This window comes from Arvicola amphibius, chromosome 1 (assembly GCF_903992535.2).
Source record: "Arvicola amphibius chromosome 1, mArvAmp1.2, whole genome shotgun sequence".
NCBI classification, from domain to species: Eukaryota; Metazoa; Chordata; class Mammalia; order Rodentia; family Cricetidae; genus Arvicola; species Arvicola amphibius.
In genome coordinates, this window is record NC_052047.1 from 180,617,706 (window position 1) to 180,645,239 (window position 27,534).

At 43.4% G+C, this 27,534-nt stretch overlaps 1 protein-coding gene across 1 annotated transcript in view; it reads right to left on the reverse strand.

Moving 5' to 3' along the window:
• Positions 1 to 489: 489 nt before the first annotated feature.
• Positions 490 to 27,534, reverse strand: part of Blnk (B cell linker) — a 62,256-nt gene continuing 35,211 nt past the window's right edge. The window contains exons 7-17 of the mRNA XM_038342702.1: positions 25,793 to 25,874; positions 24,678 to 24,749; positions 19,923 to 19,992; positions 17,640 to 17,667; positions 16,825 to 16,867; positions 13,617 to 13,701; positions 12,545 to 12,576; positions 10,897 to 10,973; positions 9,647 to 9,730; positions 7,605 to 7,760; positions 490 to 852 (exon numbers count right to left, since the gene is read on the reverse strand). Of these exons, the coding sequence (XP_038198630.1) occupies positions 733 to 852; positions 7,605 to 7,760; positions 9,647 to 9,730; positions 10,897 to 10,973; positions 12,545 to 12,576; positions 13,617 to 13,701; positions 16,825 to 16,867; positions 17,640 to 17,667; positions 19,923 to 19,992; positions 24,678 to 24,749; positions 25,793 to 25,874 (849 nt within the window). The 3' untranslated portion in view covers positions 490 to 732. The remainder of the gene's footprint in view (positions 853 to 7,604; positions 7,761 to 9,646; positions 9,731 to 10,896; positions 10,974 to 12,544; positions 12,577 to 13,616; positions 13,702 to 16,824; positions 16,868 to 17,639; positions 17,668 to 19,922; positions 19,993 to 24,677; positions 24,750 to 25,792; positions 25,875 to 27,534) is intronic.

Here is a 27,534-nt window from a genome sequence, read left to right on the forward strand (position 1 = left end):
AGAGGGAATGATGATTTCTAATAAGCAAAGCTAGTGACACAATCTAGCAGAAGAACAAGAAAGCTTGTTCCTGTATACCTCTGCCATGGTTGGAAGGCACACATGGAAAGATCTGTTCCACCCCTGCCCCTTTGTCTGCCACTCATTACCTTTAAACACTTTACACATTGTCAATTTAACTAAAGTTGGGCAGGTGGCACACACTCTAATCCCAGCACTTGAAAGTCAGAGTCAGGTGGATCTCTGTGAGTTCAAGCCAGTCTGGTCTACAAAGAGTTCCAGGATAGCTAGAGCTACATAGTGAGACCCTGTCTAAGAAAGTTTAACAAGACATCTGTCAATCACAGCAGTAGACAGCCTGACTACATTCAGGTACAGTGGTTGCTGTAAGGACCTAAGTTCCCAGAAGCTTTGTATCCAAGAGTATAATTTTCTTAGTTTAAAAATACACTGTTGTTTTCTTACATGACTGAAAATGCATTACACCTGTCACTTTTAAATACATTTATTTGGAGAATATTAGTAGCATAATAACTGAACCTCCCCAACTATTACTTCATCGGGTAAGGCACTAGAAAAGCTCATGTGAGCATCTTATGAAGGAGGGGAATTTATTGCCTCAGCAGCTTCATTCATCTCTCTTATTGATGGCTTTTCATATCCAGAAGATGAAGTTTTCTCAAAAGAAGAAACGGAGCAATGTCTGGAACAGCAGTATTGATGTCTGTGTCTTTAGGAAACCTTCACAGCGTATTTCAGTCTCGTGGAATCCTTTGTGTTATTCTGACTGTCAATCAGAACCAGGGGGTTGTGCTGATGGTTCTTGATGATGTCCACCACACTTCCAAAGTACTGGGGAAGGAGAGCACGGGATAATTAGCAGGAAAGGAAACCACAGGTGAATCAGCATCTGTTTATGCTACGTCCATGCTCTGTGCCTCTCATCTCGCTTTCTCAAGCTGTTCACAGTGACTGGGTCTCAGCTGATATTCTGCCCATAAGTGTCCATCTAGTTTAACAAAGGCTGGACCCTGCAGGATGGTAGGCTCTGGACATTCCTGTGTTTAGTAAGACCAACGCCACATGGACAGCTTCAATTAGAATACCTACTTAGACAAGTTATCTCACCGATTAGGATGCAATGTTTTTAAAATGTTTTGCTCAATGATTTAAAATATTTGCTTCAGAGTTGGGTGTGGTCGCATGCCTTTGATCCCAGCACTCTGGAGGCAGAGGCAGGATGATCCCTGAGTTCAGGCTAGCCAGATCTACAGAGAAGATTCCAGAACAATCATGAAGAAACTCTGTCTCAAAATTAATGAATTAAAAACCACTTCTTATTGTCAAACTTGGAACTGCCATGTGATAGACTCCTCTACATCCCTCACAGAACACAAATTATCTGTAATGCTGCACAAGTCTTGACAAAGGCCCATGTCCTAGGGCAGTGGTTCTTAACCTTCCTAATGCTGTGACCCTTTAGTACAGTTCCTCATGTTGTGGTGACCCCCAACCATAAAATTATTTTTGTTGCTACTTCATAACTGTAATTTTCCAAATGTTGTGAATTGTAATGTCAAAATCCAATATACAGGATATCTGATATGCAACCCCTGTGAAAAGGTCATTCACCCCCAAAGGGTTGCAACCCACAGGTTGAGAACTACTGTGCTAAGGGCAAGGTTCCCACAGGGCCAGCATTGTTAAATTAGTGGGACCTTTAAGAAGCAGGCTTCATTGGAAACCTTTGCTTCATTCTGGATGTGCCCTTGAGAGCATTGTGGGACATGGTGCTTCCTTCCTTCCTGTGAATGATTTCACTCTGTCATGATGTACTGACTCACCTTGGGGTCCAAAACAGCAAGGCCAATCTACTATGGACTAACACCTTAGAAACTGAGCCAATACAAACTTTTTAATCTTTATAAGTTGGTTATGAGAGGTATTTTTGATACAGTGATGGAAGCCAACTGAAAGACAATCAATATAGTAAGTTGCTCTTAGGATTTGGTACCAGGAAAACTGATGTCTTAGATACATTGACATTTTTGTTTTCTTTTTTGAACAAGAAAGGGAGGCTTTCTGAACCCTCTTGTTTCTATCTACACTTGGCTGCTTGTGAATGTAGAACTAACTTGATGTCAAATCATTAATGAAATTTCATGCTATACTCTCAACATACACATTAATCTTTCTGTATTAGATTCTTCCATGTCTATAAGTCTTGATTTAGGGATGTCAAAAAGTTTGTTTTGAAAAATGCTCAAAGTTTTAAATAAAAGAATAAATAAATATAACACAGACCATAAAATAAAATGCGTTAAGCACACCAAAGTTCATAGTCATCAAGAAAGCGCATCTATCATTTTAAAAGTAATTGGTCTGCAATAGTTCCACGGTTTAAATAATTAGTGTCCCTTGACTTTATTGTGCTCCCTAACCTCTTCAGTACAGATAGCCAACTGGTACAAAGCAATTTAAAAGTTTTATTGATTGTTTGGATGACTTCCAAGATCTACATATTAAATAAAAATAAATTCACAATACTGGACAACTTTTCCAATGAAATACAGTTGTGTTTAGATGTCTGGGCATCTACATGTTAGACTATGGAGGGGAGCAAGTGATAGGGACTTTCAAACGCTCTCACTTCTATGCCCTCCTTCTCTGCAGTCACTAACAGTTTTGTAATTGCCGGTGGGATTCCTCTGTGAAAAATGCCATGATACATTCATTTGGGGCGGAGGCTGGGGGAGGCACAGAATGTTGTCAAGCCAAATACAGTCAGAGCTTTGAAAAGGAAAGGGCTAGAAGATGAGAAAAAACAAGTTCTTTGGCACTGAATTCCAAGTTTTAAAAAAATGTATTCTAAACTTAAGAAACACGGAGAGGGCTGGAGAAATGGCTTGGCAGTTAAGAGCACTGGCTGCTCTTCCAGAGATCCAGGTTCAATTCCTAGCATCCACATGGTATCTCACAACTGTCTGTAACTCCAGCTCCAGGGGACCTGACACCAATGGCAAAACAACAAGGCAGATAAAATAATAAATAATTTAAAAAAAGAAAGCCAGGCCATGGTGGCACATGCTTTTTATCCCAGCACTTGGGAGGCGGAGGCATGAGGATCTCTTTGAGTTCAAGGCCAGCCTGGCCTACAAAGTGAGTTCCAGGACTACACAGAGAAACCCTCTCATGAAAACTTGAAAAACAAAAAACAAAACAAAACAGAAAACAGAAAAAGAATAAAGAAAAGAAGCACAGAAGACAGAAGAGGATTTGAGTTGAATTGGAATTGAAATATAAAGTGGAGTCGAAGCACATTTGTGGTTAAATAAAAGATGAATTGGCAATCATTTAGTTGTTGCTTTCCCTCAGTTCTCTTTATTTATGTTCACATTAATTCAGTGTATTTGAGATGTCTGCATATGTATAGAAAATAATTGGTACAGTAACTCAATATCACATGGACCATAAAATAGAGTAGACATTAAAGCTATGAGATTACTGTACTGCGTAAGCCAAAACAACTGCACGAAAAGCTAAACAATAAATTAACTAGCTATTTATTGACTCTATCTATTATATTGTACACAAATAGAAGTAGAGAAATGGGAAGGGGCTGGGAGGAGTGGAAAAAGGGAAAACTATGGTCGAGGTGTAATATATGAAAGAAGTAAAAAAACTGAGAAACAGTCTTTAAAAATATGTGCATAGTTGATATTAAAGAGCACAAATTTTCTTTTTACCACTTTGTGTTCAGTGTACTGAAAACATAATTTTTTTCTTACAAATAATTTAAAGGAGATTTTTAGTTGATTTTTAGCATTGCCGGACACTATTATCACACTACACATTTTAGTCAAGGGGATGGTTATTCTGAGATAGGAGCAAAAGTTCTGACTTGTAAGGACAAGAGGAACTGAAGAATTCTTGTTAGCTAGTGTGACTTTTCTCTGAGAGTTCTAAGTTTACGTAAGAATATTTCAGGACCAGTGACTAGGACAGCTCCCAGCTCCCCATTTTCAGGCCTTCTGTAAGTGTGCTACACCCCTGAGGAAACTTGGAAATGAGACTACTCCTGCACTCCTGCCTGCATCGCCACCATCTCTAACACTGATTATGATGAAATAACATTTTCAAAGAGGCTTTTAAGATAGAGTTCCCAGCAGGAGGGAAGCAGGCAGAGGCCTGTAAATAATGTTATCTTGACTCCTTCAACCATCCAACCCCTTTTCATTGCCAGTGAAACGCTTGTGACAAATGCCACAATACATTCAGTCTGTCTGTTTGGCACAGGGTGCTGTGAAGTCGGGTGCAATCGGAAACTAAAGGGCTAGGAAATTAAATAGAGTAGTTATTTAACTTTGTTAAATAACAATGCAATTCTGTTCTCAGATTCAAGAGTCTGTCTTTTCTAATTATTTGAGACTTTGTTTAAAAACACAAACTATAAAAGCAAAGCAAGACAAAACAAACAAAAACTAAAATAAAACATGTAAGGAAAACGTTGAATTGGATTTGGTGATGATTTCCTGGATGCGACATGAAGAACACAGGCCCCAAAACTAAGATGCATTCATGAGACTGTATCAGAGAAGAAGACTAACAGTTAAAAGGGAACCCAAGTAAGGAGGGGAATGTTTTCATACATCCCCAAACTCAGAGCCAGGCAGTGGTGGCACACATTTTTAATTCCAGCATGTGGGAGGCAGAGTCAAGAAGATCTCTGAATTCAAGGCCAGCCTGGTCTACAGAGTGAATTCCAGGACAGTCAGGGATACATAGAGAAACCCTGTCTCAAAAAATCAAAACCAAAGCAAAATCAAAATTCCCAAACTCAACAACAGCAAAAACTGGAACATTTGATTGGAAAGTGTACAAAGAGCCCGAATAAACAGTTCTGCATAGATGATACATAAGTGGCCAACGAACATATGAAAAGATGCTAGCCACCAGAGGAATGTGAATGAGGTACCACGAAGCATTCATTAAGATGGCTCCTATAACAAACAACCCAGAAAATAGCAAGTTACAGGTGTTGGCGGGATGTGAAGTTGAATGCTGTGTACTGTTGGTGGGGTTGACGCATGGAGATGTATGTCAAGCTGCATACCTGAACATGATCGAGATGGCCTATGATAGTGTTTTTATATGTGTGCCTTAACCATATTTTTTAGAAAACAAAATATAAAATACGTAAAGGCTTTTTTATTTGTTTCACAAATGCCATTATTTTGCCTATAACCATTCAACTAACAATTGAATTCATTCATTTAGTGTCCACTAAAGTAAACCAGTTTAATCCAGTTCGGTAAAAGTGAACAAGACATAGTCCCGGCTTCATCATTAGAGAAAGCAGAAGCATAAGTAATTACGATTTAAGATGAACAGGTCAGTTTGTGGGGCCACTGTTAGTGAAATCAGTATTTATCCCTAGTGCATAAACTGGTTTTGGAGCTCAATCCCTATGGAGGGATACCTTGCTCTGTGTAGAAACACTGGGGAGGCCTTGGTCCTGCCTCAAGTGATGTGACAGACTTTCTTGACTCCCCATGGGAGGCCTTATCCTCTCTGAGGAATGGATAGGGGGTGAAGGGAGAAAGGGGGGAAGACAGAGGAGAGGAGGAAGAGAGAACTGAGATTAGTATGTAAAATAAAAAAGATTGTTTTTTAAAAAATAAAATAAAACAATGCTGAGTTTGGAAAGGGTGTGGCTCTTTCTGAAAGTATCTTCAAAAAATGTTTTTCTTTCTTCTTTTTTCCTGCCTTTCTTCTTCCATCTCCTCCTTCCTTTCTCCCTTCTTTCTTCTATTTTAAAAATTGAGGTAGGGCCTCACTTTATAGCCCAAACTGGACTTGAACTCATAATCTTCTAGCCTCAACCTTCCAAACATTGGCATGACCAGTAGGTGCCACCACACTCACTCTTAAATGTCTCTTCACTAGAATCTTGCTTGTGCTATTTTCTCTGCTTAAACTGTCCTTTCCACATTTTCTTCCCTTTCCTTCCTCCAACTTTCATCCCACAGATTCAAATTCAACCCATCATTCAAGATGAGAACAAATATCCTTTCTGGACCATTCATAGGAGTGGTATCTTGAATAAGACTGGCACTCACAGGTCCACACATTTGAATACTTAGTCATAAGGGAGTGGCACTATTTGAGAAGGATTAGGAGGTGGGAACTTGTTGGAGGAGCTGTGTCACTGGCTCTAGGGATTCAAAAGCCCACACTAGGCTCAGTGTTGCTCTCTTTGCCTGCAGACCAGGATGGAGCTCTAGATGCCTCTCCAGTGCCACGCTGCCACCATGCTCCCCACCATGATAATAATGAACTAAACCTCTGACATTTTAAACAAACCCTAGTTAAGTGCTGCCTTGTAAGAGTCGCCTTGGTCATATTGTGTCTTCACAGCGATTGAACAGTAACAAAGCTAATGGGTTATTCTAACTCATGCTCCAAGATTCCTTTATTGAGCAAGTTATCTAAACAGAAACATGTTGAGCTGTCACTTTGTCCCTAATGAAAGACATTTCTGCTTGTTATTTAATGCCTATATGGGTATTTTTTATATTACATAAGCTCATCTTGGCCCAAATATTATAGTCTAATGTTTCAAATCAAGTTCTGAATTCTCACATCCTTCCCTGGTCACTAAACTTAGTGCCAGAGTTGAGCCTTGATTTTGGAGAGCTAGTCCAAGACCTCAATTCTCACCACTTTAATCCTATTGGGCATTTCAACTTCCATATATAAGTTTTCTTGAACTAATAAATTTTATCTGATTGCCCTTATTAATAATAGGTAGGAAGAGGGGAAGAGGAGACAGCTCAGTGGATAAAGCACTTGCTGTGCAAGCATAAAGATAGAAGTTTAGATCCCCAGTGCCCGTAAAGATGCCAGGCGGGATAGTGGCCTGCCTGTAATTCTAGTACTCAGAAGACAGAGCCAGGGGAATCCCTGGAACAAACAGCTAGCTAGAGTAACCATATCCAATCAAGAGACCCTGCCTCAAACAACAGTGTGGAGAATGATCAAGAAAGACTCCCAAATATTAACCTTGGGCCTCCACATACATGTACGTAGACGTGTGTGAGTACCCCACACATATGCACACCATATACACAGACATATGTAATTTAAAAATGAAACAAAATTACAGGCACATATATCATATATGTTATAGTATATGAAAAACATAACATATATGTTTTTCTTATGCTTCCTCATAGGATATACTATTACACAGCATGCATCATATACTACATAATACAGCATTTCAAAACATGGTGTCTCATTATATATTCTACTTATGACAAATCTACATCCCTAAGACCAAGTGTTTTTGTATTCTTTTCCTTTGCCTCAGCACCTAACAGAGCCTGGTGCCACTGTGTTCAAAACACAGGTGTAGAGCTCAGTTTAAAAGAAATTACCAGCCAGTCATGGTGGTACCTTCCTCAAGATCCCATACTTAGGAGGATTATGAATTCAAGCCCAGCCTTGGCAGGGAGTTTTAAATCCACCCAGACTACATATTACAACTCTGTCTCAAAATAAATGTAAGTAAATAAATAAATACAGAAAGAATAATTACTAACCTCTTCACCATTTTTCTTCTTTCCCAAAGCATATTGTTTGGTTGCTTCAATAAACCGCACAGGAATATTATATACTCGCTTATTAAAGAATGCAACTAGTGTATATGGCTGCTTAGAATCATGGCCAGAGCTCTTCCGAATAAGAAATGATCCATCCTGTTTAATTAAAGCAAAGCACAGTGATAGTTATATTTCTGTAAGCTAGAAACCAGTCTGTGGAGGATATTTTACTGTTTTCAAATACTGATAATTTAGCTCCATGTTCTTATTATTCATTAGAATTTGCTTTATTATTTCTCAAGAATACTATTCATAAAATAGTATATGCAGACAAACGAGTGAAGTCAATGCCAGCTTTTAATGTGTTCCCTGAGGAATTAGGTTTGTCGGGGTTTAGGAATATGTAAAAGGACAGAGTGAGATCAAACCTAGGGTATTTTGAGTGAGGTCCCATGTTTGCCAGTTCCCTTGAGTAAAAGTCTAACATATTCTGTGTGAAAGAACTGTAAGAAGAAAGTAGAAGCTGAGAATTTAAGTTTTTAGCTGAAGAAAACGCTCACCTCAACAGACTTGTGTTAAAGTTGAAAACTGTAACAGAATATTCCAATTTGTATTAAGTATTTTATTAGAATAGTTTAGAATCATAAATTATGAAAAGGTATGAGCAAAACCTGGCCAAAAAGACATGTAGAAGAAATGCAATAAACGGTGATCAGCTTTAGGAAAGAATTTGGAGAGAAAGAAAAAAAAATCTATCTTAGAAACAAAGGAAGAAAATTTACAAGATTTCTGGGGACCAAGTGAACTCCAATAAAGACTTAATGTGTGACCCAAAGGAAGCCATGGGGACAACCATGACATTTAAAATGGAGTGCTACAGAGTCAGCCAGACAGTGACGACCACTGAAGAGAGACAGGAGGCCTTGACAGGACTCTGAAAAGATGGCAGCTGACTGTCCTGGCTCCGGAGGGTGTGCAGTCGGGGCTCCCAGAAACAACTGCAGTGATGGCGAGACTCACTCAACTCTAGATGGCCCTGCAATCCGTTCCACCATGGCCAAGGATGACTAGCTGGGGAGGTGTGGTGGTTGGTTCAAAACATAAGCCTCAGGCTGGAGAGATGGCTCAGAGGTTAAGAGCACTGGCTGTTCTTCTGGAGGTCCAGAGTTCAATTCCCAGCAACCACATGGTGGCTCACAACCATCTGTACTGAGATCTGGTGCCCTCCTCTGGCGTGTGGGCATACATCGAGGCAGAATGTTGTATACATAATAAATAAATAAATCTTTTTTTAAAAAAAAAAAAACATAAGCCTCAGTGCTGTGATTGCTATCAAGGCAAAGCTGGGATCGGCCCACACAAACAGGTTGTGACTGGTTCCAAACACACCTCTTCCCTACCCTGTCTCTCTCCAATACCACCTTCTCTGGCGGACAGCATTGTGTCTTTCCCTCCCCCGCCCCCGCAAAAAGGTGGTCATTTTTTTCCATAAGTAGTGTAGGCTAGACAGGAAAGAAGCAAAAACTGAGGAAAACCTCAGCTTGTTGGACACAGTCCTAGAAAGCCTTCTTCCGGGCTACCCACAATTTCCATCTAGGCAGAGCAAAGGAACGCTCGCCAGCTCACTGATGACATTTTGACAGGGATTCGGGCTTTAAAAACTGGGAGAGCAGAGGAAGTGACAAAGGGGCTTTAATCTTGTGTTGTTGCATCCGTACCCAATGCTGAGTTCTTAAAAAATAAACACTTGGATCCCATGAGTTGGTTCAAATAGCCTGTCCCCCCTCACTCCAAGGTGGGGCTCCTGCAGCATCAGGTCTTTCCCAAACCTCCCCTGCCTCCCACTTCTCTCTATTGTTTGAGGAGCAGTGGACCCCACAGAGCCTTGAGATTAAAGGTAAAAAGGCAGAAGATGGAAGATCAAAGTGGGTGACCCCGAGAGAGGAGAAAGTGCACAGAAACAGTCCTGGGCCTACACCCCTGCAATGACTTAGTTGGATTTAGGATGATCTCCACAGTGTAGGATCTTTAGATGCACAAACCTTGTTGGATCTGTGCAGGGCCTCTTCAGCAGACTTGCGGTCACAGGCGCCAGCATACCAGGGCTTACCGTGAAGTTCAGCCTCCTGTGAGACAGGCATTGTGGAACATGAGTTGGTCCTCAAAGTATTTAGGTGAGGCGCTTATATGGCAGGTTTTGCAAAAACCAAATCAGGAACAATAATCTGCAACTCATTTTGTTAAAATGAGTTTTGTGTTTCCTTTGGTCAACCACAAGGCTTATATATGGACTCACTAGGCCCCTGGACCACTTTTCCTCCTGAATGAATTACATACACTTTTTTCATTGTTTTCTTATTCTTGATGCTTTATAGAGGGCTTCATGATTTCAGTGTGTGTGTTCATATGCTCATATGGCTGGCATGCACGAGCCGCCTCCCCCCCCCCACCACACACATGCAAGCGGGGGGGGGGGCACGTGTGCCAGACATCCCCATTTGATGTTGCTCCCCAAGGAGCTGTCCACTTTGTTTTGTGAGTTAGCATCTCTCACTGGACACAGAGATGAAGCTGGGCTAGGTGGCCAGCCCACCCCAGCGCTCTGTTGTTTCTGTCACAAGCACACAGCATCACACCCCTTTTTCATTGTGTCTTCTTTTGTTCTGTTTGTTGGTTCTGGGGATGGATTTCAAATCCTCACGCTTGTACAGCAAGCTCTTTACCGACTGAACTGTTTCCCCAGCTCTCAATGGCCAGTGTTTCAATTATATTATCTTGCTTGATTATGATGAATAAGGATATTTATTCACTTAACACCTTCACATTTTGCATAAATTCAGAGAGACTTATTCAAAGGCACAGAAGGCCCTTTCACTTTTTTTCCCATGCTGTTCTGTTTAATACAGGTGTTAACATCATAAACCTCCACAGGTCTATTCTAAGGAAATTATAAAGTTTAAATAAAAACGATGTGAGAGGAATAACAACAAAAACAACACATTCCCTCCCTAGTTTAAAGAGGCATGAATTGTTTTTCAGGGTACCCAGAATAGACATGAGAAAAAATGGGACAAGGTTTTGCTTCACCACTGGGAAAAAAAAAAAAAAAAAAAAAAAAAAAAAAAAAAAAAAAAAAAAAAAAAAAAAAAACAGAATATTCTATAGCTGTGAGAGCAACTCGGTTGAAAGCCAGACTCCATCCTGAGCTTTACTCTGCATCATCTTCTCAGAAGACGAGCCCTCTCCCAAGGTTAACTTGAAACAGTCCGATGACGTCATGATCATGCCATACCTGCTCTGCAAACGTGGAGTTAGATGAAAAGCTAGGTAATGGTCCATCGACAGTTGGGCTCCCCGCTTCTGGAAACCCTAAAAGAGATTTGAGAATTTCATTAGTCTTTCCTGTCTCCCATGCAGTTAGTTAGTCAGAGTGCCCATGCCTCATTACTGAGCTAACACTGTGGACGATCCACAGAGCTGAAAAGTCCTTAGATAACGCTGCTCAGAGACGGCCTTAGGACCCCTCGAAAGCCCCAAGATCATTCCAGATGTGTGAGAGGTCTTTACTTTTTGGCAAATACCTATCTTTGAAAAACCCAGGTTTTCTTCTTGCCTTTCAAGAAGGAAAGTATAGCAACTGACTATTGGCTCTAGACATTTGTAAGTTCTGTCACGTTGGACCTGGTAATGCAGGCTGTAATGCCAGCTACTATGAAACTGAGGCAGGAGAATCACAAGTTTAAGGCCAGCCTGGGCTACACAGTAGGACCCTCTCTCAGAAGTAAATCTGACTATAAAACACACGAAATAGAGAAAACACTCTGTTGCTTCCTTCCTCCCCCTCTCTTCCTTCCTTCCTTCCTTCCTTCTTTCCTTCCTTCCTTCCTTCCATTCTTCTTCCTCCCTCCCTCCCTCCCTCCCTCCCTTCCTTCCATCCTTCTTCCCCCCTCCCTCCCTCCCTCCTTCCCTTCCTCCCTCCCTCCCTCCCTCCCTCCCTTCCTTCTTTCCTTCCTTCCTTCCTCTCATTCTTGTGTGCCAGATATGGATCTAGGCATTTATTTAAATAAACCAAAAGTGTAACTAAGAACTAAAAAAAAAAAAAACAAAAAAACAAAAAAACAAAAAACCTTGTGTAGCAAAAATGCAAATGTATATTTGTAAAGGACAATTATTTTGCTTGAGTGGTCAATCTGGATTAATCTGAAATATGTTCCAAATTTCACACAGCATTTTCCTTTTTTGTTTCACCCCCTGTATTGAGTTGAAAGAAAATGAAAGGTGGGGTAGTTTCATCCTGTGAGCCTGACTTACCTGGCTTATAGGTGTGTATATTAAAGACTGAATTTTTCACTGTGTATGTGCGTATATGGATGTGAGGGTAGGGGCTGGGAGAGGACGTTGGTCCCTGGAGCTGGGGGTACAGGCCTTGTGGGTGCTGGGAACTGAACCCAACCTCTCACCCACCTCTCCAGATCTGATCATCTGACTGCTCTGTAAGGTGAAGTTTACCTTGGGAAAATTACCCAGATAATTATCATTCTCATCGTAGGGTACATTTTACAGATATATGTGAAATCCATTAAAGCATATGTCAAATTTAAATGAAATACCTATCATTTACTGAGAACCTTCTTGGTGCCAAGCACTGTTCTAGGTATTTCCTATATGTTGTTTTACTTAATTTGATTTTGAAAATAGCTGTATTATAATTTTTAAGTGATGATGGCTGATAAGTAAATGTTCAACCAATACTAAATATTGGAAATACTTACCTTTCAAAATAACTCTACAAAATCAGTATCTTTGGCCCCATTTTACAGCTAGGGAGATGAGCGAGAGAAGACATGGGGGCTGCACGGTGGAGGTGACAGGGCCGTTGGCTCCCACGCCCGCCCCTGCCCTCCACCCAGGGTTGGGCATCATGGTTTTATTGCACTTACTTGGCAGAGGAACAGGCTTTTGATGGACAGGTCTGAAAAGAAGACATGCAGGGTAAGTAAAAGGCAGAGGACTGTAAGAGGAGGTTTCTCTTCTGCCCGCCAGGTCCCGAATAACCACTCTGAGGCTTAATATTAATTACAAACTGCTTGGCCTATTAGCTCAAGGCTTATTATTAGCTATATCTTACAACTTAAATTAACCTATTTCTATCATTCTATATTTTGGGCTTGTTACTTCACAGCTTGCTTCCCTGGTGGCTGCCGGCATCTACCTGACTCCGCCTTCTTTCTCCTTCTATCTCTGCTTGGATTTCTTGCCTGGGTATATTCTGTCTGGCTATTGGCCAAACCAGCTTCTTTATTAACCAATGGTAATAAAACATATTCACAACATACAAAGGGGTATCATTGGAGCACAATGCAAAATCTGGAGAATCCACACCAAAGGATAATGACATTTAAAGATGGGAGGGACAACAAAACCTTTGAAAGCAAGATTTTTTTCCCTCTTAACTTTGAAAAAGGAGGAGCCTTGACTGAACTGTTATGTTTTAGATGAGACCAATAACTTGAAGAATGGGTCTCTGAAATTCTTAGTTTCTTAAGTTGCTAACACCTTTCCAGATTTAATTAAGAAGTTCTGTGTGACCTTGTAATACAATGAATTTCCATAGCAACAAGAAGAAACTTGTTTTTAAAGGGAAAGAGCTAGCTCATGATCTGTTATTCCCACACTGTGGAGGCTGGGGCAGGAGTTAAAGGGCATACTGGCTACATATATAAGGAAGGCAATCCATATATAGCCAGGCAAGCTAGGGTTAGAGTCAGACCCTGTCTTTAAAATATATATAAAATAAAGAAACAGGAGAGGTGGGTGCGTCCTATTGTTTTAGAAGACCTGAGTTCAGCTTCCAGGGCCCACAAGGGATAGTTCACAACCATGTAACTCCAGCTCCAGGGGATCCGATGCCCTTTCACATACATGCACCATATACTCACATATAGACATGAAAACAAAATCAAAATGAAAAATATTCTTAAAAGAAAGAATGAATAGTGGAAGGATTCTTACTTCTGGGTGGGAGGAAACACTGGTGACTGTACAATGTCTTGTCTGTGACTAGACCCTCGGTGGCGTTCAGCAGGGACAGGTTTTTCTAGATTAAAAGAGGTCTCATATTAGTATTATGGTGAAATACCTGTCCCCATCCCCAAATCCAGCCACATCAGCTGTGTAGGACCCTCTTTGGCCAGATGTTTTTGAATACCCTGTCTTCTAAGGTGTTCTACTAGGTCTGTGTACTTGCCACTCTCTTGGTGTGTGTACTCTTAGGACCGTGACTCCCTGTTGTCAGTGTTACCGTGCTGGTACCTCTGCACAGCTCCTTCTGTACCTGAAGACAGAAGCCCTGGGTACTGGACCGTAAGTGTCTGGCACAGGTGGGTGTCAGGAGATGAACAGGCTTAACATCCCTCTGCATCTCTCCTTCTCTGCTTTCTGTGTAACCGTATCCCTTCAGGTGTTAGCATACAACTGTGTGTCTTACTTGGTCGTGAGAGGTGGGATAAGTGACTTATTGCTGATGAGAGGTATAATCTCAGAATTTACAATGATCTACTTCTTTTGAAAAATCAATTGAATCAAAGTCCAGGTTACCCGTGAATGTTGATACCACTTGGATCTCAACATATTCATGAGGGAGGAAATAGGCTTAACCACAGAGTCTAAGAAATTTCTGTTGAAGCCCACAGGGAACTTTCCTCCTGAGACATTAAAAAAAGACAAAAGCATCTAATCTACATGGGAAGCAGAAAAAGACAAGCTCTCCAGATCTCCTGAGTACCTTGGGAGTGTGGGGATCATGGCAGAGGGCAAAAGGGGAATGGGGAGGAAGGGAGAAGAGCAGAGAAAAATATATAGCTCACTAAAAACAACAAGGAAAAAGAAAAGATAAAAGCTGCAGAGATTTCAAAGGAACAGAAGCAGTGACTGGCGTGCTGGAAGTGATCAGCCCTCTGGTCCTGACCTCAGCCCGCCTTGAACTCTAAAGGTATTTCAAACGTGTGGCGGGTTACTTTGAGCTTTCATACTAACTTTGTGCATAGTTCTTTAAAACTCAGAAATTTCCAAAGGAGCGCAAAGCCTCCATTAGGTTCCAGCAGCCTTAAGCGTTGGCCACACTGTGTTGTCTCCAGACTCTGTTAGCCAGGGCCTTGCCATCTTGTAAAAGCCTCATCCATTTCGGTGTAGCTGTGACAGGCAGCTCCCGTAATTACAGTAATTTGGTTTACAGAACTGTTAGGTCTCTTGGGCTGTCCAAATATCCAGAAATGAACTCATGCTGGACTACAGGGTTTCTGGCTGTTAGAGAAAAGTTCCTCAGGAACTTGTGAAACTGGTTCCTATTTGAGAAAAGGATCATTTCCCTTACCTCAGGCAGAAGGGACATATACCTGTAGTAGCTATCAGGACACCCAAGTCCATGCTGGCCTTTGGGCTCCCTCAGTAGCACAAGGACCTGTCACACAATTCAGAGTCAACTGCTTCCCTCCCCAGCTGCTCGTCCACCTTACAACCTGGCTATTCTCACTATGAGCTTACCTACTCTCTGTAGCTAAACTCTGTTCTCTATCTCTTGTTATCTCTGTATCTCCACTAGTCTCTCCTGTTTCCCTAGTCCTGGTTATGTTCAGTCTACTTCTTTCTCTCTCTCTGTTCTAGACTCTTCCAGATGGCTCTGGCTGTTTTCTCTCCTATCTACAATAAAAACCTTAACCACATTATAGATCAGTCACGTCAGCCGTTTCTTTCCTGCACCCACTCACACACAAGAACTCAAACAGATTGTTTCTCTGGATTCCTGTCTTCCTACCCTAGGGCCCCCAGTCATGAGAGATGTCTATCGGTCATCTGATTCTTTAAATGACTACTCACTGGTCCTTCTAGCTATGGCCAAACGGCAGTCGAAAAAGGAAACATTTCAACCTGCGCCCCAACTTGTAAGCAGGCCGTGGGCAATGATTCCTACCGAGTTTACCTCACCCAGCAAAGCCTTGCATGGTCTCAAGTCCCTAGCTTCCTTGTCTGTCTTTCCTTGTGACTCATCTTTCACAGACCCGAAGTCTCCTCCCCAGGGCAGAGATGGCTGCTCCCTCCCTTTGGGTTGAAATGGCCCCTGCCTCTCTTTTTGGAAGGAGTCCAAAGGAAGCAGCAGCTTGCTAAACTCCTCCATGCAAGGCCTCGAGCAGCAGGGGTCAAGCCCGTAGCCCCTCCATCTTGGTTTTGGAGGCTCCAGAAGCCTAGAAGCTTGCAAAGAGGCTCTCTGCTGTGCTCTCTGCTTAGCAGGCTGGAGAGCCTGGAAGGATGGCGTGAGACATACATGTCATGTCCAGGAACAGAAAAACGTTAAAGGGGAGGCAGAGAAGCACAGAACAGCAGAGGAGGAGGAGGTGGAAGACAGAAACAGCCTGGGGAGAGAAAAGAAGACAGATATAGAATGGCAGGGGGACCTAATGGTGCAACAAAAGCAGAGATAAGAGCTGTGTGCATGAGTGCTCACTGGCCCACGAGCCGGGATGCCAGGACACTCGTGCAGACGCTGACTTAGGACATGGTGAAAGGGTACGCACTGTGATGAAGCACAGGGCGCCTTCACGTGTGGAGATGGACGGGTGCAGGACTTCAGGGTCTCTACGCTCTAAATGTTGATGTCATGAATGAGTCCTACTTTCTCTTTCTTGTCCCCGTTCATGTTTTTCAAATACAAACTTTTTAAATGGGGCCATTATTTTTAAAAACATGTTATATTGAGATATTGTGAAGTAAAGGCAGAGAAGTGTTTGGAGATGTACCAAGACTATGGGCATTTGAACTTCAAAACCTTTCCAGCAGAACTTTTTTAAATAAAGAGAGTTTTAAAAATTCATTACTTTGTCTACGCTGTTCTCTAAGGTCATACATAGTAGGTGGCTCTAAGGCCATACATTGTATTACCATTTTGCTTTCTAGCTGACTGTGCCTTCTGCTGTGCCTTCTGCGGTAGACAAGTGGCAGCAGGCTGTAGCCTTCTCCATAGACCCTGCCGGCTTAGCTCAGGCTTCCGAGCTAACTTTGTGACTTACTACTACAATGCAAAGCACTAATCATTCAGAATTGGCTTCATATTAACAATAGGCTCATAAGCAATGAAGGAAATGCAGAATTAAGGATTGATATGCATATTACTCATTGAAAACTTATTCCTAGAGTGCATCGCAGCCTTCAGAATAAATATGCTTACCTTCACAAACTCTTGGTGCATTGTGTGAAGAGGCAAGTGGGTTCTGTGATAAGGAGGAAAAGACAAAGACCTTCAACACGGCAGAACATGGAGCTCAAAGTCAGAGCAATACTAAATACTCTGGGAGAGACCAGATGCAGTTACTCTAAATTGTGGCAACACAGCTACAGTGGTTTTCCATTCACTGAAAACTGGATGGGTGTGTCCCATGGAGGAGCAGTGCATTTCACTGTGGGGACATCACTAATCTGTCAACAGTATTGATGGACACTGACCCCCCAGCAGCTGCCGGGCAGCAATGCTTGTATAGTGGGCATCGGACATCTGACTTTGGTCACGTGGTTCCCCCCTTCTATGTATCCTAAGTGACAGTCACTGTCAAGTTCTAGAGCAAGCTCAGGTCCATCTGGGCTGCATGGCATCATGGGCTTGCCCAGGGTCACCCCATTCTGACCAGAAGCTTAGTTTTGCCTGTGGCGATTGATCTGATACACAGTGGTCTGCTAGATGCTCTGGGGTCCGCAAGGCAGGAAGTGGACAGAGGCTTTCTGCAGTGACCGAGGTGTGGATAACATCTTCTGTTATCTGCTGCCCACATTCAGGAAGGCTAACAGAATGCAGCAAGGGCCAGCTCGCCAGGGGTAGCATCTTCCCAGCTCCCTGAGCCTTAGAAGTTCCTCGGGTTGTCAGCAGCCACTCCAGTTGCTAAGCCTGCAGTGTTAAGCACAGCTGGATGCCCTGCTTACTTTAAGTAGGAGGCTCACAATAGATACTGCAGGAAATGGGACATACTTTCAAGTGCAGAATCAACTTACGGTCTTCAGGGGTGTCGCTGTTTTCTTCCTGGGGAATAAAAGATTAGCCTTGTTAAACACAGGGAAGATGAAGCAGAGCTACCACCTTCTTAGTCCTAAACCCTGAAAGGGAAAACAGTGGGTAGGAGACCTCTCCTGAAGGACAGACAGGGATGGCTGAAGGACTTGTGATGGTCCTCCCAGCAGATGGATAAGGGTTAGCTGTCTTAGTCACTGTTCTATTGGTGTGAAGAGAAATCATGACCAAGGCAGCTCTTACAAAGGAAAGCATTTGGTTGAGGGCTCGCTTACAGTTTCAGGGGTTCTGTCTGTTACCGGTATGACAGGGAGCATAGCAGCATGGCGGAGGTGCTGGAGCAGTAGCTGAGAGCTTTGATGGAGTCTGGACTTACTTTCCTCAGGCTTTATGCTCCTTGTTGGAGTTTATTTTTAATTCTTTTCCCTTCTTTGATTCAGTCCCCCACTTTCTTCTCTCTTCCTCCCCGCTACACCCCCTCATGTTGTGTCTGAGATTTGAAGTACAGGGGAAGAGTACCTAATAATCCAGTGTCTGTCAGAGTCTGGAGCTAGGTTAAAGTCCTCGCAGATCGCTTCAGCCATCTAAATGACCTCTCCAGGTGTGTATCGTATAGTGTATCCCTGTCTCAGACAAAACTGAAAACCCACAAGAAGCCGTGTGTGGTAGCATGTGGGAGGCAGAGGCAGGCAGCCAGCCTGACCTACTTAGCACATTCCAGACCAGCCAGGGCTACATAGGGAGACCCTGTCTCAATTTTTTTTTCTGTTATTTCACATTTTTTTGCTATCAGAAAACAGGTTTAGAAAGACTAAAGAACTGCTCAAAGTGAAGCCAAGAGAGGAGGGCAGATTTGGTTCATAACCCATCAAACTAAGACTTATTTGGTGTGCACTGGGGTAGAATCAAGATTGTAGCCATGATGGCCTGTTTTATACATATATAATTGTGCTTTAAAAGGATCTATTTTATTAAAATTTGTGTGTGTGTGATGTGTTTGTGTGTATGATATATGTGAGTGGGTGCATGTGTGTGAGTGCATGTGTATATATGGTATGTGTTGCGTGCATGCGTGCATGCGTGCGTGCGTGCGTGTGCGTGTGTGTGTGTGTGTATGTGTGTGTGTGTGTGTGTGGTGTTTGGATAGGTGCCATGTGGGTCAGATTTGTCTGACTCCCTGGAGCTGGAGTCACAGGCAGTTGTAAGCCTTCTGGCATTCATTCTGGCAATCAGACTCAGTCCTCTGAAAGAGTGTTGCCTGCTCTTAACTACTGAGCCAACTTCCCAGCTCATAAGTGAATTTCTTTAACGACCTACTGAACCAACACAAATGTATGGAGTATATGGTGATTTGAATAAGAATGTCCCCACAGGCTTATATATCTGAATGCTTTGTTCTCGATATGTGGAACTGTTTAAGAGGGTTAGGAGATGTGGCCTTGTTAGAGAAGGCATGTCACTGGGGACAGGCTTTGAGGTCTCAAAAGATATGTGCTGCCAGTCAGTGGTGGTGGCACATGCCTTTACTTCCAGCACTCAGGAGGCAGAGGCAGGTGGATCTGCAGAGCAAGTTCCAGGACAGCCAGGGCTACACAGTGTCTCGAACTGACCCCCTCAAAGACTCTAACAACAACTACAAAAATCTTGTGCCATTTCCAGTCTCTCCCTCCTCTCTGCCTCATGGTTGTGGATCAAGACATACGTTCTCAGCCATTCCTTCACTGTGCCATCATGGCCCCAAACCATATGAGCCTAAGCCCAGATTAAACACTTTCTTCTACAAGCTGCCTTGGTCCTGATGTCCTATCACAGCATTAGAGAAGTAATTAGTATGATGGTGCCATAATACTCACCCAGCAGTTTCCAAAGCCACCTTAAATCCCACAAACTTTGTCCCACAAAACACCCTAATGCTTGTTCAGGCGTACGAGTGCCTAATGCAAGTTCTGATGCCAAGCCCACTTTTATAGGCCATGACCTACTCGCAAATGAAATTAGGGAGCAGAAAGTAAAGGTTGAACTTGATTGGAGATCTCAGAGCTTTCGGGTGCTGAAAGCTGGGGTACCCTGCAAATCACAGTGAGCCAATGAACTCAAATTTTAGCTAAAATTGACTCTGTGTGAGGCAAGACTCCTCACTTCTGACTTTAGTGGCAGTGCCTCTGGTCCATAGGTATGGAGAACTAACAGGAGTGCGCAGGGCAGCAGGGCCCCACCATCCCACATACCCAGGTCTCTTACAACCACTATCCTCAGTCAATACTCACCCGGCTCGTGGCAGTGGGGATGGCGCAGCAGGCAGAGATGACTTGGAGTCCCAGACCCCACTGTTTCGACCTGCACAAAACATACATGTGTCGGTCACTAGGCCTGCCTTCAGGAATGGCCGGATTAGGGAGGCTAGCGTTTCTGAGACACACGTGCGTTGTGTCACCCTAAGCGAAGGGCCCATATCCAGTGACACTGAAGCCGGGCGTGGGGAGGGAAGAGCAAAGGAATGGGCATAGATGATGAGATATTTGAGACCCCAGCACAGGGCGGGGGATAATTCAGTAGTGAAGCACTTGCCACACAAATGTGAAGACAGTCAGATCCCCAGAGCTCATATAAATGCCAAGTGGGTGTGGCAACTTGCTTGTAATGCCAGTCTTGGAACGTAGAGATGGAAAACTCAGAAATCTAGGAGTAAGACTAACCAATTGATGAACTCTAAGTCTGATTGAGAGACCCTGCCTCAGTGAATAAGGTGGAAGAATGAGAGAGGATGATTACCAATGTCAGTCTTGGGCCTCCACATGCACATGCACCACACACACCTACACACATCATACATATACATACATCACACACACACATCACATACATACCACAAATCACACATATACATACATCACACACATACCACACATCACATGTATACACACATCACACACACACCACACATCACAAATCACACGTATACATACATCACACACACATCACACATTCACATAAATCACACACACACCAAAAACACACACACATACACATCACACATACATCACACATACACAAACATCACACATACACACACACACATATAACACATACACACACACTGACACACACTCACATACACATACACATAACATATGCACATCACACACATACATACACTTACACACAAATACATACACATCACACAAACGCACACACATACACATACTCACACACATATCACACATACCACATACACAGACACATCACACACACAAGAAGAAAGAAAAAATGCCAGCATATAAGCTCACACAGGCTGTAGTCAGAATGCCACTCTAACGCTTCTGGAAGACCTGTTCATCAGACTCAAGGGCAAGTTCAGGGACCCTGGTTCTGAGAGCCCAGTGAAAACACACGGAAGTGCCTTTAAGAGGGAGGCAAGAAAATACCACTTGCCCCGAGCACACTGGACAGGTATGCTCAGCAAAGGTGTCTAGAGACGTGTGGGCTCAGCCCACCCCCTCCTGGTGTGTCCGATCCTGCCGGTTCATGCGTAGCACACTTCAGCACCGTGTCTGCTCCTCACATACATCAGAGAACGTCTACTCGGTCACTGCCAAGTGAGAGCAGCTGCTAGGCCATTCTCCACACTGCAAATTCATACCAGGATGAGTGACAAATCTTTACAGTGTGCAAGAGCATTATCCCACAGCGTTCTCTTGCTCTTCATTCTCCTGCTGTGCTCTACTCTCTACTGCTGTCTCCGCTATTCTCTCCCGCTTGCTCTGTTTCCCCAGCCCTGGCCATGTTCATCCAGTCTCTCTCTCTGTCTCTCGCTGTCTCTCTCTCTGTGTCTCTCTGTGTCTCTCTCTGTCTCTCTCTCTGTCTCTCTCTCTCTGTCTCTCTCTGTCTCTCTGTCTCTCTATCTGTCTCTCTCTCTGTCTCTCTGTCTCTCTCTGTCTCTCTCTCTCTGTCTCTCTCTGTCTCTCTCTCTGTCTCTCTCTCTCTCTCTCTCTCTCCTCTCTCTCTCTCTCTCTCTCTCTCTCTCTCTCTCTGGACTCTTCTGAGTGTCTCTGGGTATTTCCTCTCTTTTACTCGCAGTATAAACCTTCCCCCTAACAACAGAGCAGTCATGCTGGCAGTTCCGCCACTGTGCCCGCTCGCACACAGTAAGCTGTACTGTGGAAATAAAGAGAAGTGTCATCCGACCATGGTGGGCGAGTCCCACTGTGATCACCCAGCTGCTGTTAAAACTGAACTTTAAGGTTGATACTGTGCAGATAGGCTAGTCACTCACATTCAGATAGAAGGACTCAGCGAAGAGGAGGCAACTATGTCTGAAAAAAGAGGAAGCAGACCCCACCCTGACCCCAACCTTGTTAGACCCACTGCCTGGTTTCTCTGCTGAGTTACCCTTTCCTCCACGTCCCCAACCCACACACCAACATCTCCCGTCTCTTTCCTCCCCATAGCTTTTAGCCACCAGACAGGAGGGCCTTCCAGCTGTGCTCTGAGCTACCAGGGTGTTGTGCTGGTGCAAGCCTGTGCTCTTAGGCCAGTGAGGTGGCTCAGCAAGGCTGAGGACCCAAGTTCAATGTCCAGAACCCACATGGTGAGAGAAGAGAACCGAATTTACAAAGCTGTACTCAGACTTCCTCGTGTGTACCAAGATAGGAACATGCCCTGTCCCCTGACAAATACATTTTAAAAAAATCCACCATAGTCTTGTATTAGGAAGACAGTATTCTAGTTATTTTTCTGTTATCAAACTAGCTGGGAGACCTCTTAAAAAACACTGTCTCTAGTGCTCTGTGAAATGGGGACACTCTCATCTTATCAAATTCACTTTGTATGGTCAGAAAACAGGATAAATCTGACATTTTAAAGAATCAGCCAAACACATCCAGAATGTGGAAAAGGAGCAAAGTTTCTGATGGCTAAAAATTTTATAGTGAGGGAAAAGAGCCAGATGTTCAGAAGCCAGATGTTCAGGGCCACTTAGTGAGTGATCCTCTCTCTACGAAATGTCAGCAAAAGCAGGTTTACAGCAACGGATGAAGACAAATGGTTGCCTGGAGCCGGGAGTGGGAATAGCACTGACTACATAAAAAACGGACATAAGGGATCTCGGCTGGGTGGGTGTGGAATCTAAAAGTGAGCTGGGGCAATGATTACATAATGTATCACTATAAACATCACGATTCATAGACGTCAGTATTTTTATACTAAGATGGGTGAATGTTTTATATAATATTCATAGCTTATAAATGATGTGGGATTTCCCTCTGTATGCTGTGAATATCATTAATGAATAAAGAAACTGCTTTGGACCTATAGCAGGGCAGAAGTTAGGTACATGGGGAAAACTAAACTGAATGCTGGGAGAAAGAAGGGCAGAGCAAGAGAGACGCCATGTAGCCCCCTTCCCAGAGACAGACACCAGAACTTTAGCCAGTAAGCCACAGCCACGTGGCGATACACAGATTAATAGGAATGGGTTAAATTAATATGTAAGAGTTAGCCAATAAGAAGCTAGAGCTAATGGGCCAAGCAGTCATTTAATTAATATAGTTTATGTGTGATTATTTCAGGGCTATGTGGCCAGGAACCAACAAGCAGCCCCCTTTCTACTACATATAAAGGATTAGCCAACAGGATGGTTATTAGTGTCCTGTGATGAATACCCCAGTGTCTCTGGGTGCTGGCAGAGTGCTAGACACTGCAAAGGTGCCACCTACACCTCACAAACACCAAGTGGGACAGCCAGAGGCTCCAAGAGGGCAAGAGGCAAGACCACGTGAGTGGCGGACCCAGACAGCACTTCTCTCCGGTCAGATGTCTGTATCATTCTTTGGAGGCTTGCTGTGCGGGTCAGAGTCACTGCTGCCTCTCTCAGAAGGAGGGTATTTCTGTGACCGTGGAGGGATGATGGAGACAGACCCCTCTATTCACCAGCTGGGCCCTTCTGCTCCCTCAGAGTGCAGCCAGACCAAGACGCATATCAGTGGGACGACTCGGCAGTGGGACGACCCCAGCAGTGGGACAACTCAGCAGTGGGATGACCCCGGCAGTGGTATACTAGGCACCCCCCTCGCTTTCTGAGCGTGTCCAGTTCTTGGTTAGGACACTCTAAGGGAGAAGTGTGATGGGTGATGTACCCAAAGCATAAAAGTAAAATGGGAAAATCAGCTTCCGTCTCTATCTGTCCTGAGCAGAAATTTAGAAGTGCTTGTTTTAAAGGTGCAGGTTGGGTGTCAATTGCCGCTTACTTCCTCAGCTAAGACATTCATTTACGGGTCTTCAGTGTGTCCTGCTCCTGTGTGTTCCCTACATAACTCTACTTCAGCTTTATATCCAACATTTGTTCCATTAATACCACCTTACCCCCACATCGGCCATGTAAGCCCCCAGAGCTCCGTCTCTTTGCGAGCATTCTTGGAGACTGCTATTTTCTGCTATTATCAGACCATGCAGCATCCCATACTCTGACACACACGCACACAAAAGACTCCACCCAGCATTCCGCAATAATATAGGCTGCACTAGTGTGAAATTCAGCTTGCACATTTATGGAGATTTATAAATTTTAAGTTTTTTTTTTTCTGGGGCAGGGTGAGGAATTGTAAATGAAATCAACTTAGAAAAAGCACAGAAATACAGATTCTATCTATTCTTTCTTGATAAAAGCTACAGACCAGCCAGTCATTTTACTCTCTCCAAATGTTCACTGGGAGACAAGTCCCTATGGGCTGAGTCGTTTGGTTTCTATAAACTGGTGGTTCATATGGCTAGAAGTTGATCCCAACACAGAGATAGTTGACAACACATGGGGATATTTTTACCCATCATGTGTAGGGAGATGGTTTTGGAATCTAGTGGGTAGAGGTCAGGGTAGTGGCAGAAAGCCTGTGGGCATGGACGAGATGAAGACCTGGTTCCCCATTATCAGGGAACTTGGGGATACAGGTGATTGGTCACGCGTGCTCTTAGTTGTATATCTCTTTTGGAACGGTTGTAAAACCAAACCAACCGCGCATCTACTTTACCTGTGACATTCCCTGGGAGTGACATTGGCTTTGACGAGCTGTTCGGCTTGGTTGATCTATTCACCATGGGAGCTGAAACACACGAATATGCACACATGGCATAATTAAGCCATGCCTTCCTGAGGAAAGTTCTCGTGGGGGTGGGGGGAAGAAGATCAGTCAAACCAGAGGATCCGCAAAGATCCCATGACCCTTCTTAATCCCAGAAACCATCCAAAGGGGAAGCTCTGGGTTGGATATATTAGCGATTAAAGGAATGAAATAAAATAATCTGCTGAAGTACCACAGATCAGAATGTCACCCGTCTAGTAGGGCAGGAGACAAAAGAGAGCTTGGCTCTGTTTTGCTTTAATCAAAAGGATATTAAAGCTAAACACAGTGGTGCCAAATTAATCACTCATCCTTCCCTTCCGCACACAAATTCACTTGGCCTTTGAGATGGTTTGAGAGGAGGAGGGACATGTAGGTATTGTTTTGTGCACTGGGTGGCTTGAGTACAGCAGAGCGCTGCCATTAAAAACAAACAAACAAAAACCCAGCATTCTTGAGGACAGTCCTCTCTGGTCCAGTTTATTAGACAGGAAGTGTCATCCAAAGAGGCGCCGTCTCCTGTCTGGAACTGTATTTTCCAAAGTCACTATTTCTGGAGGGTGCCGTTTCCATGTCTGATCTGAGACACGTGTTTATGACAGCATTTCTTATCCCTGGCAAGATTTACAGACAAAGCGTCCCATAGGCCTGAGACATGTGGAACGAAAGAGCCAGGATGCAGAGTACACGACTCTCATTTTATCATTCTGCCATAGACTTGTTCGTGGTGCACTGTTTCCAAGTCCACCCTGTGGCTTGCAAGCCTGTGAGCATTAGCTTTTGAGGACCCTTCTGCGTGAAAAAGGCAGCCGAAGATAGTAGCTCCAGGGCTTTCATAACCAGAGTCTAAAACCTTGGCCATGGAAGGGGGAGACAGGGCTCTGAATCAGATGCTCCCAGAGCCAGGGGTGGGGGGGTGGTTACAGAGGAGTAGCACCTGTCAGTTCTGATCTCCTCAGTGCTTACCGCTGAACAGCCTGGTGTGGGCTCACTGCTAACTCCCCAAACTCCAAACACTTGCTTACCTTTCTCAGTAGGCAGTGGGCTGCTTTCTCGGGGATGGATATAGTTTTCATCGTTATCCTCCACAGGGACCACATAATCAGCCTAAAAGTAACCCAGAAATGAGTGAGGAGAATGCTTGCTGTAAGCTTGTAGTTAACTGTGGGAGAAAGAGATTTTCGTTTTTATGAAAGTTTTTATGGGCTGTAACTCACATACTATAAGATTGCACTAGGTGAAGTTTACCATGGGTGCCTTTTGGCATTTAGCCATCTGTTGGATCTACAGGGACTTTTCTACCAGACTCTGTTCCGTGAATGCTAAGTCCATGGCCACTGAAGCCCCTTAAGTGAAATGGATCATAGCAGCTGTATTTTCTGTGATGAACCATCAGGAGCAGATGCAGCTTATAGAAGGAAGAGTTGATTGGGCTCAGGATTCCAGAGAGATAAGCATCCATGAGGACGGGGAGGCACCATAGCAAACAGAAGGCATGGCAGCTGAGAGCCCACATCTTTAACCACAAATGTGAAACAGAGCTTACATTTAGGTCTATGGTCTGCTTCTGGTTAATACTGTGTATGACATGAGCTAGAGTTCATTCCCTCATTTTACATGTGGATAGAAAGTCTTCCTAGCACTATTACTTTTTTAAAAAATCAGTTTCTTCTTTACTGTATTTTCTTGGTCTTTGTCAACAACCAGTTGACCACAATGGGGGGAGATAGATTAATAGATAGATAGTTAGATAGATAGATAGATAGATAGATAGATAGATAGATAGATAGATAGACAGACAGATAGATAGTAGATAGATAGAGATTTATACAGATAAACCACAAATGAGCTACCCAGGTCTTAAAAATGATTTTTCTAATCTGGCCTGATAGATTGACAAGAAAGGTAGCCAGAGAAGAAAAAAAAACCAAACAACTCCATCCAAAACAAAACAAAACAAACAAAACAACAAAACCCCATCCCGTCACTCAGCCATCTTAACAGCCTTTGTCAGTTGGGTACTCCCTCCAACTCTGAGGTACAGAGAAAACACACAGCTTGCACAAGGTAGCAGAGGCAGGATTTGAGCCCCATCTGAGTGCTGAGAACTTCAATCCACCTGTGTGCCTCCTGCAACCCGCCCTTCCACCCTCTCCATCCTCCCTTAGGGCTCTTCTCTCTTTCCAGATAGTTGTTGTTTCTCGTCTCTTTTTCACCTTCAGTAGGAGCCATCCTATCTATACTGTCTAGAATCCAATCTATTTAGAGTAATGCTATTTCCGGAATTTATGGAACCAAGACAGTTTTATTCCAAAAGAGCAATGACAGAAAAGACTCGATCCAATCCCAACAATTTGCATTTGTTCAAATGTGCAATGTGCACTTCCAGCTCGGCAGTTCCATGGTTAGAAGTGGCTACCTGCCAAAACAAGTGTATGATGAAGACCCATACAATCTGTACCTTAGAGAGACCACCAGAATCACTGTGATGTTTTCATAGAAACTCCGTTATCCCATACACAGTCTATAAAACCATAACTGTGGTGTCAGCCTGGTCTACATAGTGAGTTCTAGGTCAGCCAGTGCTACATAAAGAGACCTTGTCTCAGCAAAACAAAACAAAAACCCAATAAAAAACCCAAAAAACCCAAGGCAACAACAATCAAAACAAAATAAAAACAAAAAAGTTTTGGGGGTGCATAAGGTTCTAAATACTAGAAAAAGAAAAAGTTGTTGTTGTGTTGTACACACATTGATTTTGTCTTTT